We start from the raw sequence: 15111 nt of genomic DNA, 5'->3' as shown, positions 1-15111 counted from the left end.
CCATTAAGTGCAGCCAAGGGCTACACCACGATTAAAAAAATAAAATAAAAAAAAGCAGAGGAGAAAGGGAACATCCCTGACGTGTGCCCCTGCGAATGAAGCTGGGTTTTGAAACGCATGAGCCAGTTTTCACTCTGGCAGTGAACATAGCTGCACAGTCCAAACAGTAGCAGGGTTTTGTGCATTGAACTCCAGTTCAAGAGTCCAATACATTCTCTGGGTCCAGTGAGATCTCCTATACACACTTCATGCCCAAGGTCTGTCAATGTCACGCGGTCAATCCCATCTCCTATTGACTGAGCCACCTGTCAGTGATCGCTTGCTATCAAGCCTCTGGCGGAATAGGTCTGGATAGATGCCCAGAAGCACAAGGGTTGAATAATCACTAGAGGAGAGCATTTCTCTTTGGATGATCTATTGCTCTGCTTCCAATACCCCAGCTGGTCAGCCTTCTAAGCTCTGAAAATGCTGAACTTATTCCTGATATTAAAGGTTGATCCATCCAAGCAATTTGCTTACCCAATTTGTGCTAGAATTTCACTCTTGGAGTGAGCCTCTTGTCCGCCTTCACATAGGATTTTACAAACTATTCACAGGAGAAATGTAGAACAATAAGTTCTCCATCTTACTTTTGGTGATTAATACCTCTTATTACTTTCCTGCTATGACATGCATGGGAGCTAGACCATGGTCCTCTGAGGAGTGGCGAAATGCACTTGAGTGCAGTAATTAGGACTTCATTCTGTATATCCCGATTAGAAAACCTGCTTAGAATAAATGCAACTCATTGGGTAGGGGAGGTGTTAGTGCATACAGCATGGATGTGTCTTGGGCTCTACGATATGAAGACCAATAGATACGTAAATCTTTTCTACATATGAGCATTGTGGTTAGGAGACCGCAAGAGAAAGAGATGGTATATCACACCACAGATCTCGAAGAGCTAAATGGATGATTGTATGTTCCTGGTAATACTGATGTCTATAAACAGATTGTCCACAGAAATACCAAATAACCTGGGAGATTGAAAACATTGTAGTGGTTTTGTAATTTGAGGGGCCAAAGCCGCGGTTGTCCGACTAGCTTGGGGCTGTATGACTGTTTTATTTGTGGAAGATTAAATACCATTATGAAGAATGATAGAGTGCAGGATGCTGAAAGACAGACTTTTCTGAATATTCAGTATTCCTCTGTGAATGTATGTTTCCATGACCATATAGTTTTTTTTTTTTTAATTGTTTTTATTGCAGAATTATGGACAAAACACTGGGTGACATCAACCATCACCCCCTCAATACAATGTACCATACATTCTCAGGGTTGTACACAGCCCATCAGCCCACATCCCGGAGGCTCGGCGGCGCAACTTCAAAGTCCAACAAAAGGTCTCCTAGTATGATACAGAGGGGTTTCTGGTCAACAACATAATGATGCATCTGCTTTTTTGTTTCCCCTCAACAACTCCCCCTCTCCCCCTAGACACCCCCTGGAGGAGCCGTTCTTACCATGTGAGCAACACATGGACCCACCGGATCTGCGGAGTAGGGTCCCGCTAATACACTATTATGTCGACATTCCATGTCCCCTACCCATCGCTACCTGCTTTCCTATCCCTACCAGGGTGGTCAAAGAACTCCCCTATACCCCCCCCCCCCCTCCCCCTAACTGCTGCTGACGTGGGTTGTAATTGTGGGTTTTGGACAGAATGGCGCGCCATCAATAATGAAGTGTTCGTGCCTCTGGTCTCATGGAACCTCAGTCTCCGAAAGTCTCTCCTCCTCATCTCCTGTCAAATAATCACACAAGGCCTGCACAATCGTCTCCCAAGCCCTAGCCGTCTCCAGGCTCCTCTCATTCCCCATTCTGGTGGCCTGCCGCATTCTCAGTACACTCTCGCACCTTGACCATTTCAACAACTCATTCGTCCATCTCCTCACCGCCGGGCCTTCCTTGGTTTTCCAGCGCCATGTAACCTCCCTCTGGGCCAACGTGAGCCCCAGATCAATGAATTTGCTTGTGACTTTCGTTTTCGCTGTGTGAGGAACCCAAAGTAATAGGCATGCAGCCTTGTCAAATTCCACTTCCCTATCCGTGATCGTGTTCAGAAGTGCACCCACCTCAGGCCAGTACGTACCCAGCTTTGGGCAGTCCCACATCATATGATCCAGTTCAGCCTCCGGTGCCGAACACCTCAGGCATGCCGCGTCCTGCACTTGAAAGTGCCGGCGGAGCTTCCCCGGGGTCAGATAAGCTCTATGCAAAAGGAAAAAATGTACCTGTTGGAACCTAGCATTCCTACTACCCTTCCATGTTCTTGCTATAATGTGGCCCCACTCTGCATCCGGAATAGGCTTGCCTACACTTTCCTCCCATCTGGCCTTCAGCGCCGTGAGTGGTTCTAGCCCTTCGTTCAACATCCGTGATTGGAGACAGGTTACTGCCTTGATCGTACCCGCGGCCATCACCACGTACTGGCAAGCCATGGTCGTATCCGGCTCCGTCAGTCCCACCTTCCAGTGTTTTTGCATCGCTGCAGAGATCGTCGCATGCAGGAGATAACCCCCATCTGGGAGGCCAAATTGCTCCTGCAGCACCTCAAACGGGGCCATTACTCCCTCCGCAAACAAATCACCTATGACTTGTAGGCCCAGCTCCTCCCAGTCCAACAGCGGAGACCAATCTCCCCCGTGCGGCAGCGCCGTCAGCATCCCGAGAGGGATCTCCGGGGCATAAGGTCTCGCAGCCCGTGCACGTTTCAGGCTCCTATTCCAGCACAACCGGAGGGTTTTTTCCTCTAAGGTGAGCTCGCTTAATGCCAGTCTCTGTTGCATAACTATATAGGAGAGTACGTGCCTCTGGACACCCTTCCCACAAATCCATTCAGGGCCCCTAAATTCCCTAGCGACAGTCTGTCAGAACCTGGAGCTGGGCTGCCTGGTAGTATAGTTTGAAATCCGGCACTGCCATCCCTCCCTCGAGCTTGGGTCTAGTCATGGTGTGCAGCGCCACCCTACGTCTGCCTTGCCCCCAGAGGAACTCAATAACCAACGACCTTAGGTCCCTAAAGATCCGCTGTGGGATCCAGACAGGCAATGTTCTGAAGTAATACAGCAGTCGAGGGAGAGCTACCATTTTTAACAATGCCACTCTACCCTGCACCGACAAAGGGAGGGAGGCCCAGAAGGACATGCAGCCACGCAATCCCCTGATACACCGCCCTATATTGCCCTCTAGGAGGCTCGCCGCGTCATGATAGATCCGGACTCCCAGGTACGTAAAGCATCCGTCCGCCCAGATCACGTCTACTGCAAGAGGAGGGCATTGGATATCCGGACGCAGTGGGAAAACACAAGTCTTAGCCCAGTTCACCTTAAGTCCCGACAACCCGCCGAAGGAGGAGAGCAGCCCCATGGCCCCACTTAAAGCCGCCTCCATGTCCTCCAAATACAGCAACAGGTCGTCAGCATACAACGAGATGTAGTGAGTACTCCCTCTATAGTGGATTCCGTTAAAGGACTCCCCCCATCCTGGCCTGCGCCGCCAGTGGTTCCATCGCGAGAGCGAACAGAAGGGGAGAGCGAGCATCCCTGCCTAGTTCCTCTGCGTACCGGATAAGCAGATGATATGAGTGACCCCAATCGCACCCTAGCGGTGGCAGAGGAATAGAGCACTTTCGTCCAACGTCCAAACCCCTCACCTAGTCCGAACTTCTCCAGTACCCCATCTAGGTAACACCACTCAAGGCTATCAAAAGCCTTCTTAATATCCACCGACAAGACAGCTGACGCAGAGTCCGAGCTCAAGGCCCCCCTGCAGTATACGGATCAGCCTGCGGGTGTTAATGGCCGTGTTTCTAGTAGGGATGAACCCTGCTTGGTCATCGTGTACCAGCATGGTCATGTGAGGTAGCAGTCTGGTGGCCAAAATACGGCTCAAGATCTTGTAGTCCACCGTCGGCATAGAGAGGGGTCTGTATGACGTCACCTCCAGCGCATCCCTACCTGGTTTCAGAAGCGGCACCACCAGCGCCTCTCTCATGGAGGCGGGGAGGTGCCCCAGAGTTATCGCCTCCGAGTACACTGCCAGTAGCCTGGGCGCCAATACATCAACGTACTTCGCATAAAACTCAATTGGCAGGCCATCTACCCCCGGCTTCTTGTTTCTGGCCATCTGCTTAATAGCCCCTCGGATCTCCATTAAGGACATCGGCCCGCCCAAGTCCTTCGCCGTCCCCTCATCTAGCACCGGGAGCTGCACCGTACGTAAATAGTCACTTATTTCGGAGGGCCCTGCCTCCAACTGAGTATCATAGAGGCCCGTATAATACGACTGAAAGCGCTGCAATATTGCCGTTGGAGAGTGGACCACCTCCCCCGTGTCAGTTCTGATACACATAATTGGGCCACTCCGTGGTTCCGGGTTAGCAAGTTTCGCAAGCAGTGTGCCCACCTTATCCCGTTCCGCATGGACTTTTGTGAGGTATAGCTTATAGTCATAGCATCGCAGTCTCTCCGTTTCCCTCGCCACCACCTCCTTCGCTTCCAGCAATCGGTCCTGCAGATCAGGCCGCTCAGGCCTGCATCGCTCAATCTCTCTCAGCACACATTCCACCTTCTCCAGATCCGCTAGGACAGTCGTCCGTACATTCGAGAAGCTGCCCATGCATACACCCCTCACCACCACTTTCCTAGCGTCCCACTCTATCGATCTCGTGGCGGCCGAGCCCTCGTTCTCATTGAAATAAAGCGCTATACCCTGGTTGACCCTGTCACCAAACACCAAGTCCTCTAGAGTATCCGGCCGCAGCCTCCATGTCGGGATCGCATACCTCGCCCTCTCCCCATCTTACCGCCATAAGCAAGGGATTGTGGTCCGAAATGGTCCTAGCAAGGTATTCAGTGTTTGTCACCATGGCTGCTATGGGGGCGCTACACAGTATGGAATCTATCCTGACATGTAGAGCGTGCAGTGCCAAGTAAAAGGAGTAATCCCTAGTATTAGGATGTTGTGTTCTCCACACATCCAGCAGGTACCATCGCTCTTGCCAGTCCCTCCTACGCTCTGACAGTTTGCGCTCCGGGGAGTCGGCCAGTGGCGGGTGTGATCTATCCCACGCAATATCGGTGATTGAAGTAAAGTCTCCTCCTAGTATAATGGGGCCTGCCAGAAAGTGGGCCAGCGAGCCCGTGAGAACATCAAAATATCGGGCCTGATCAACATTGGGGGCATAAACACTACACAAGACCACCTCACGGCCATATAGCCTCCCCTCCATCGCCACAAACCGACCCCCAGGGTCCACCAATTGACTCGTGACCTGGAAAGGGATCCCCGCCCTGATCCATACCAGCACCCCCCTCGCGAACGCTGAATAAGAGGTATCAAACACAAGGCCACGCCACCTTTTCTGCAATGCATCACATTCTTGTTTGGTTAAATGAGTTTCCTGCAACATAGCAATTTGAACACCCCTCCTCACCAGATAGGCGTGCACCTTGTATCTCTTTGACACAGTCCTTAGTCCACGAACATTCCATGTGAGGCACTTCAAATCAGGTAACTACCCCATCGCTGCCATCCCCCCTCCACCTCAACCGAGTTAACCTACCCCCCCATCTTTGCAGCTATACCCCCCCCCCCCCCCCCCCCAAAACACCCCAACAAACTTCCCCAACCCCACTCCCCAGGACAGGACCTAAGAGCACTGCTTTAGCCCCCATCCAAACCTGTAACATCACACTTATTCCACTATCCTGTGGCTGTCTCCACAGGAGGCCTTAAGGGCAGTAGGGGGTGCTTCAGTACCGACCCGGGGCAGGTCAACCCTCCCCTCAAGCCCATGATCCCATATGAAAGTTACCACAGAGTACCTGCCAAACGCCAACCATCAGGACAAATTGCTCCAGTGGAGGGCCAGCACCATGCCCCCATACTATTCATTAAACAGTCCATCTGCCGTCTGTGGTGTGACCGTCGGTCCTCCAGAGCTGTCAGCTTCAGAGAGTTCTCCTCCTGATTTTCTTCCTCCGCCCTCCGAGTCAGAGTCCTTCTCCAACTCCCCCCGCTGCGACCCCGTGATAGTCGCCGTTGCAGCCAGCGCTTCCTTCCTTTCCGCCGCCATCAGGTCTTCTCTCATCGCCTGCTTGAGTCTGTCGCGTTTACGGATCCGCTGAGACTTTCGGATCTGAACTGGCCTTTGTGCTGACGGTCAGTTCCTGCTCTGTACAATTCTAGCCACGACCAAGCCTCATCAGGGGTGTGGAAAAATTGGGTCGCACCGTCCAGGATCACTCTCAGTCTAGCTGGGAAGAGTAGCGAGTATTGTATTCCCTCCTCTCTCAGTTCCTTCTTGACCGCTAGGAACGTTGCTCTGCTCCTCTGAACTTCCTGTGTATAGTCCGGGAAGATTGTGACCGAGCTATTGTCCACCTGGAAGGGTCCCGCGGATCTCGCCCTTTGTATCAATAAGTCACGGTCTTTGAAATGCAGGAGCCTGGCCACCATCGGTCTGGGGGGGCGACCCTGCATGGGCGGGCGAGACGGGACCCTATGCGCCCTTTCGATCGAAAAGAACGGAGATAAGCCTTCAGGAGCTACGGTGGATCTGAACCAGTCCTCCATATACGCCACTGCATCGTCCCCCTCGATTTTCTCCAGCAGGCCCACTACCCTTACGTTGTTCCTGTGGTTGCGACTTTCGGAATCCTCCGCCCGTCTCTCCAGCGTCGCCAGTCGGGTAAGGATATCGGACAGTTTATGCTCTTCAGTGACCACCTCCGGTTTTAGCTCCTGGAGAAGCAGTTCGTTTTCTTTCACCCTATCGGAGAGTTTGGCGTGATCCGCCCTCAGGAGGCCCAGTCCCGTGGCCACCTGCGCTATATCTTGGTTCAGTGTCTCCTTGGTCGCTGTGATCGCCTCCAGTATATTGTCTAGGCATGCATTCAGTCTGCGTTCCTGTGCCGATGCATCCGGGTATTCTTGGAGCGTGCCACCCATGCTCAGCTCATTCGTTTGACCCTGGTCCAGCCCTGCCGCCGCTGCGCCACCGACATCAGCCATCTTGGACACCACTCGGGTCTTCGCAACAGCACCCAAGGGCGGACTGTTCAGCCGCGGCTCTGACTCCCTGGGCAAGGATACCCTCCGTTCCAGCACTGCATGTTCACAGAGTATTAACTCTCCCCTTCAGGCCATAGGTCGCCCGGTGTGAGGGAGATCACTCGAGCGATCAAAATGGCCGGCCTCCATTTGCTCTTCTCAGGAGCAAACCACCTCTCAGCAGTCGGCGGGGCCCTGCGCCATTCGATCTCGGGTCCAATCTCCCCGTGTCCTTGTGCTTGCAGCTGATTCCCTGCCACTCCGTTCACTGTCCCACGCGCGAGCGTAATGCCTGAGGGGGGAAAGGAGTCCGCAGTCCCTCCGCCTCCGCTGAGCTCCCAACCCAGACGTGAACTGCAGGCCCTGCCGGGGCCCTCAGCCGCCCGATGCAATGTTCGCCGGTGTCATCCGGGTCAGTCCACTCTAATTGTAGATGGCAGCGCTATTCCGGGCCAGCTCTGCACTAGCGTCAGAAGCCGCACACTAGGCACCTCAAGAGCCTGCGTCCCGCTCCCCGCTATCACCGCAAGACCCTCCCGACTGCAGGGCTTCTCTCAGGGGCCCCCGCCGAACAACCGACCAGCCTCAGGTCCGGGGATCTGTTCCACAATCCCGCCGCTCTGCTCCTCCAGGGGCCTCCGTCTCTTCTGCACCAGTCCGCTTTCCAGCGCTGGTTCCATGACCATATAGTTGAGATACTTGTGTAGTGTGTGGCAGATCATCAGGTCTTGACTTGGCGACCTACTAACTCTAGATCTGGCACCGAGATCGCGGAAGCCGGATGGCAGGAACAAATGCCGGTTATGCAACTACCACTGGGAATCCATTGAACATAAAACATGTGCCTGTCCTCCTGACAGAGCGTAGATATTGGCTCAAATCAATCTTCCTAATGAGAGTAATCGGAACATGTATAAGAGCAGTGATCTAGTCTCTGCTAGTCTCTGATCTTAGCCTAACCACTCACTTTGTCAAATCTCTTGCGCAGCAAAGTCTAAAACACTAAACAGAAGCCTTCTCCTGAAAACCTTGGGAATAAGATAACTACTACATTAAACTGGCCGTTGTCTCCCTGATCCATATTGCGTCTTCTCGCATCCTATTGAAGCACTTTCACTCTAGTGATTGGTTTTATGAACTGGTGCCTACATAAGCCGCTTCATAGGTTTAGCACTCGTGTACTATCAAAAAGGTCCCCATGTCCTTGTAATGGCTTCATTAACCGTGTATTTAGCCATATTCCTTTGTAGTTTTAATCGAATTATTATTTATTTTTTAATGTATACTGACTTGGTTTTAACCAATCTTTTTGATACATTTTGGGCACCCATGAGCTGCATTGACATGAACTTTTGCACTATTTTTAATGTTTCTTATGGTTTTTAGTAACTGCGTATTTTTGTAAGGTGTTTTAAAATGGCAACTTTTTTTAATAAAGAAAATATGGCTAATGTTGCTGCACTAGCAAGTCCCCATCCTTTGTAGCTCTCTATCTTGGTCTCTTCATAAGGAAGCAAAATACATAAACACTTAAAGAACCAGGCCATTTGCCAAGCCTTTGGCTAGGATTCCACTTAATTCTCCGGTTAACTCCTTTCTACCCCTTCTTTTGAAAACTGCCCGGTTGCATAGGCACCATACAAATAAAACATGCTGTCAAATGCCAACTATTGCTCATTTTGCAATGGGAAAGATTACTTCTTTCCTTTCCTGTAGTTGAGATTTGCAGATTATCTATCTGGATGTTGGTTCACAAATTTACAAGGCACAAATGCTTACACTTTTGAATCCATAACAGACACCCATGGGAATGATTGTGCGTTGATACTCCTGTTTGTCCCATCCTAGAGGAGTTGGGTGTGGGGGGGGGGGGGGGGGGGGGGAGATACATTTGCTATTATATTTCATAGTCTTGGACATCAGCGGGGATACAGTGATTCATAAAATGTACTAAATTGTAATCCTAACTGTTCCTCACGGGAGAGGTTGCCAGACTGATTTTATTTCAATAAAGCACGCTGTTAAATATACATATCTGAAATTCTTATTAAAATATCCTTTACACTGTACAGATAGTATTTTACAATGCCCACAACATCCATATTTGCTGATGGGGTTAAATCTATTTTAAAAATGAAGGACATAAAAACACATAATGCATAGTTAAACAAAAAAAATAAGAGTCTGCAACCCAATAAATGAATTTATGTAAAGGACATATATATATATATATATATATATATATATATATATATATATTTTTTTTTTTTTAAGTAATTGGCCATCATTTGCACCAATTGCCACCCTAAGACCACCCGACTCTTGATCTAAGAAGGGCATTTCCTTTAGAAGGATTAATGAACGGGCTTATATTTTATGGTGTTTGATGAACCCCTATAATCACAGGACAGATCTGCTGAAGACTTCTCTCTCAAACGAGATCAAGACTCAAATTTTCCAAACCTGTAGATTTTACTAATTTTCTTCCTCGCAGATCTGGTTATCCCAGAAGGCACTAGCATCTGTAAAAAAAATGTTTTTATATTTTATTGGGTTGAATAAATATCCCTACTAGAACATTGGATAATATCCAGAAGACCGATCTTGAAATGCTTGAGGCAGTTAGACAGTCCACTACCTTTAATATTAAGGGTTATGATATTTAACACGTACATCTCCAGAGACCAACCCAGCATCAGTCTAACCGCTTGGAACATTGAGCCTGGGATAGAGCTTTTTTTAATTACCATCCCTTTTGCTTTGTGATAGGTTAGTCAACCATCCAGCCTTAAAATTTCACAGCCATATAATCTTGATCCACTTTTACCAGTAGTTGGTTTTAAGCGCATGCTAGATAAAAGCCCCCCCTATGTTTTGTCATAGCGCAATAATGCTGTCACTGTGATGGAGATCTTCACCGTAGTTTCCTTCATTGAGAAAGCTTGGAGTGAAGTAAGCCCCGAAAAGTGATATTCCTTAACTAGCTCCAAAACCACTTACACCGATGCTGTTGCCCTAACTTTAAAGGTTTAATTCGCTAATGTTTTAAGAAACTCCTGATGGCGAATTAGGATTAAAAGTAATTTACCCTCCTCTTTCGGACTTCTACTTAAAGTACTATGTACATTTGTGGATGTGTTTAGAGTGCGTGTTTTAATTACAATTTTGGGATTGTTTTACATTCTGTAGTTTTTCTCCCTGGAACCCAAGTCTACATGATGAAGCTAGAGAAAAGATGCTGTCTCAAAAGGTACAGTATGCATTTCCCATTCTAATCATTTGTATATTATGCATACTGTACACCTAATCTACTGTTTCATAGCAACATTTTCTTTGTTACTAACGATTTGAAAGTTGATGTGGGAGTGAGTCAGAGGGGTAAAGATAATTTACTTTGCAGATTTCTTATGGAAAAGATCTTCAGTTGGCTTTCACATCTTAAGCTTGCTTTTCAAGGTCTGACAAACTATGATCCCCAGTGCTTAATTAGTGTAATTTTTTTTTTTTAAAGTGTAAGGGCCTATGTCAGGAGGCCACTGCAGCTTGCACTACCCATTGCCCCTTGCCTGCACTGCCTATGTCCGTACCTACACCCCTACTAAACACCGCACTCTTTAAGTGCGACAATTTAGATTATTCCAGGCATCCAACACAATAAGGATGCCTTGGGCAACGGATATTAGTCCTTTTTAATGTATATTGAATTAAAAAACCAACTGCTGTTATATCCATTTTCTAAACTTGATAGCATCACCAAGTGACACTGTCATAAGTGTAGTTTGAGAATTAAGTTCTGATGCTGAGCAGAGCACCAGAAACCCCTGGTTCAAATTAAACACTGAATTGGCCCCCTAACAGACTTCCACATTAACTTTAGTTGAGGACTTGCTACTGTCCAGCACCCGCACATACCACCTTTTTAATGAGAAAGTGGGCCTTACACACAACTTGTTCACCTCGTTAGTTTTGTACATTTCATATTCATGTTTTGCCAAGTGACTTCAAAATCCATTCCTTCCCAAACTAAATGGAAAAGGGCACTCTCCAGACCAAACCTCCTAAACCCAGCCTTTAAAAGAAAACTGGTTACTTAATCAGTGCCTAACGCTTGTTTGTAGTTTAACACCGATACCTACCATACAAAGGCTTAACACCAACACATTGGAAATGCTACAAAGAAATCATTCTTTTAGTGAAGTTAACTTGTGATTAGCCAGAGTTGACAATGAGTAGGATTACGTGCTTCCATCTGATAAGACGAAAATGTCCAATGACTTCTTTGTTTTGTGTTTGTTTTTTAAACACGGGTAACTATTTATTTTGGTAATTTGTGTTGTACTAGAATGTTTCACAAAAAGCCTGCAGGCACGCAACAGAGTGGTCAATATAGGCAAGCTTAAACCAAAGTTTGTTCTGAAGCAAATGTTGAATTTTTTTGCAGTAGGAGTCTTAGATGTCTGTACTTGGTGAGATGCTGCATTCCTAGAATATGGCTTCGAAAAGAGTGAGCCCATTAAGTGTTGAAAATGCTCAAACGAATGCATCAAAGTTGCTAGAATCAAGACCTGCCATACCAATCTAATCATAATTTGAAACCATGATCAGTGAAGTTGATCAAGGCAGAGTGGTATGTATGGACTTACACCAGTAGAGCCCTGTTGACTTCTACATTGAACACCATAGATTTGTGACCGGTGAAGGGTATCCTTTGAAGCTATGGTAGCGACAAGTTCGGGGGTCACAAGAATTTCTAATTTTGTCAGTTGAAGTGAAAATAGTCACTAGGCAATGGTGATTTGTAGGTCGCTCAAGGATAGACTTATCATAAGTTGGGGTAAAGATGAGCCCTTGTCTGAATCCTGCATTTAGGGGCCAGGTCTTAAACCGGTTCACAATTTTGTCCTACTATAAAATTAGTCTGAAACAATTGCTCAATTTCGCGTTTGCTGCCTTTAACTGACCGTGAGGTGCATAAAGAGGAAAAAGTTGTTACTTCACACGCAATCAAGCTCATTGTTATAGCTCTTCATTGCAATATGGCACAGAGGACAATCTTCCCCATAGTTTCAAGACTGCTGCCCAAAGGTCTGTCTTAAACCAAATGTCTGAGGGGAAAGCAAAAATAAATGATTATGAACTGGATACTTAGGAGCATAGTCAGACAAAAAGATGTAATAACCCTTCAGAGACAAAACCTGTAATTCTGAGCAAAGTAGAAGGGTAGTTGTGGTGCATGTTAAGGGTGTGCAGCAAGATTCTACTGAATAACTCTACTGAAAGGGGCTGCTGCAGTAAAAAAGCAACGATCCCAGCGTTCCACCATGCCTTTCAAGATCCTGTTCAGATAAGGTGCTAGATCCCCTAGGCTCGGTTTGTGGTACAAAGGTGTTCTTTTTTTGGCAAGTGGGATGCAGTTTATCAGGAACAAAATGCTGCTTTGTTGTTTTTATGCCAAATTGCATGGCCTGAGCATGGGGCGGGGGGGGGGGGGTCAATTGACTACTATCTGATGGGTCTCGTGAGGCAGTGGCCTAAGTGGGATTGTAGCTTGAAAGCAGACACCGCTCTGTCCCCTCTTTCTCGCTGCTGCCAATCTGAGGAAGGGAAAATTGTCATTAAGATGCGCTGTTATAAAACCCCCACATGTCAGATAGTGCATGGTATTCCAGTTAGCATAAGCTGTGCATCTAAACCTCAACACCTGTTTGATATTTGTGGCTGTTAGTACACCTAAATTGTGTTTGGCTTTTTTTTCTTTAGCTTTGTTTTGCCTATAGTTTGTAGAAGATCTAAGATTCTATAAAGCAATGGTGTTTTTAGATTGTTTAAGAGTGCTTCTGATAGTTCAGTCATCGTAGATTCTAGCATCTGACTTGACCCATTGCGTGTACCCACTCAACATGTTAAATTCAAACTTCTTCAAGAGTAGTTAATTTTCAATTTGATTTGCATATTGAATAGTCACTTGTTTTTTCCCACTTTGTAGAAGAAGCCAGATGATCAGCAAAGTAAAGGTTTGCATGTATCTGGACTCTCCTGGGTGAAACCTGGGTCGGTGCAACCTTTCAGCAAAGAGGAGAAACCCCTGCAGTCGTAACTCTGATGCACAGCACTTCCTAGCCAACGGGCACGAGGACAACAGGGTGTGGTGGGGAAACGCTGCTACATGGTTTACTCTATGCCTTTGGATTTGTACAAATCTCTAACTTAATTATGACCATGACTGTAAAATCAGATTTACAACCTGCTGAAATAGATGATTGACTACATTTCAGTTTTTACTGATGTAATCCTATGCGATCATATGGACTGTCAGTAGTTCTTCATTATACTTTGCAATAGCTGTATGCTGATTTCTTGAACCTTGCACACTTCTGTAATGAGATGTGTGGGCTCTATTTTACTTGGTTGGGGCTTTGGGAAATGATAAACTAGAAATGAAGCATGATTGGCTTGATGACTGGTGTGACAGATTTTTTTGCTACACTACATATTGTATAGAAAGTCAGAACAATATTTGTTTTTAAATGGCTTGTTTCAGCTTTGTAAATATATTTAGGATATATTATTGTAAATAACTTGTTAAATAACCTCCACGTCAAAGACTTTATCTGGGAAGGGATGCTGAGAGGACCATCCTCTGTCTGCACCTCAGAAAATGGATTTGTCATTTAAGCGCACATTGGTCTGATCACATTGTGATAACTGGGACAACTATTCTGAGCTTTGTCATGACGTTTTCCTTCAAAAATAATCATTCATCTAATTTTCTTAGATTTCAGTTTTGTGGGGGATTCCTTTGCAGATTAATTACTCTGAAATGCCAGTCCTTCACGGTGACTAATGTGTTTTTAATTGACCTGTTTTGAAAGATAATAAAATTAATTGAACTTGACGTGTGTTCTTGCTTTGTCACAGGAGGATTTCTTAGCAATGTATCTTCAAGGCATCAAAAACTTTCAAGTTAGCTCAGCATGTTTTCCAAATGTTTAAAATGAAACCTGCCTCTTTTCTATGTCCTGGCTGCTACTACCCAATGCCTGGTGATTCAGTGTGTTAACGTTTAAATTATTCCTGTTGCTTTAGCAGAACTACCACCTATCTTGGTTGGTTTCGTTTTCTTTCTTATGTATAAGCTCTTCAGTTGGCTTTCTCATCTTAAGTTTATTTTTCTAGGTCTTTGACCACTTTAGCAGACTTGCACATCATAACTTTAGTTGATTACTAACAACTTCCCAGCTCACTCCCATAGCATTTTATTTAATATTTTTATACTGCTCCGACGCATGACATGTTCACTTTGTCGTTTTTATACGTGCCATATTCTTGTTTTCCAAGTGAGGTTAATATCTAGATTGAAAGGCACAATTCCAGTCGGCATGAAAGAATTTAAAACGACCTCAAACGCATCCACCACTCTTAAGTTTAAGCTGTATCTGTAATGAAATTCAGCATTCGCTAAACAAAATCGGGAATTACAATTGGGGGGGGGGGGGTTCTTTTTTAATCCATCTTCTCAGTCTTCTAGACAATCTATTGCTTCTCAAACAAGGTAGAAAAGGGTGCTATTCAGACCAAACCTCCTAAACCGAACCACTTTTAAAAGACAATTGGTTACTTAATCAGTGCCTAACCTTTGTTTAGAGTTTCACACCAATTCCTACCATGCAAAACTCTGACACCAGCACATTGGAAATTCCACAAAGCAAACCTTCTTTAAATGCAGTTAACTGTTGTGCTTAGCCAGGGTGGGCAATGGGCAGGATTACTTGCTTCCATCTGATAAAACTGATGTTTCCACTTACTTCATTGGTTTTTTTTCTCCTTAATATAAATACAGGCTTTTTATTTTGATAATTTGTGGTGTAGTAGCAGGTTTAACAAAACGCCTGAAGGCGCACACCAGACTGGTCAACAAAGGAAAGCTTAAGCCAAAGCTTGTTCTGAAGCAGGGTTTTCAAAATTGTGCTGTAGTAGTGAGTCTAGGATGTCGGATTGAAAAATTCTATATGG

At 46.3% G+C, this 15111-nt stretch overlaps 1 protein-coding gene across 4 annotated transcripts in view; it reads left to right on the top strand.

Moving 5' to 3' along the window:
• AKTIP (AKT interacting protein) overlaps positions 1 to 13993 on the top strand; it is a 98166-nt gene extending 84173 nt beyond the window's left edge. For all 4 annotated transcript variants that reach the window (XM_078671235.1, XM_078671236.1, XM_078671238.1 and 1 more), the window contains 2 exons: positions 10288 to 10348; positions 13085 to 13993. In XM_078671235.1, coding sequence (XP_078527361.1) covers positions 10288 to 10348; positions 13085 to 13195 — 172 coding nt within the window. In that variant the 3' untranslated portion in view covers positions 13196 to 13993. The remainder of the gene's footprint in view (positions 1 to 10287; positions 10349 to 13084) is intronic.
• The last annotated feature ends 1118 nt before the right edge of the window (positions 13994 to 15111 follow it).

This window comes from Lissotriton helveticus, chromosome 12, assembly GCF_964261635.1.
Source record: "Lissotriton helveticus chromosome 12, aLisHel1.1, whole genome shotgun sequence".
Lineage (NCBI taxonomy): Eukaryota > Metazoa > Chordata > Amphibia > Caudata > Salamandridae > Lissotriton > Lissotriton helveticus.
The sequence above is the reverse complement of the archived record's forward strand: the minus strand, read 5'-3'. Positions and strand labels throughout refer to the sequence as shown.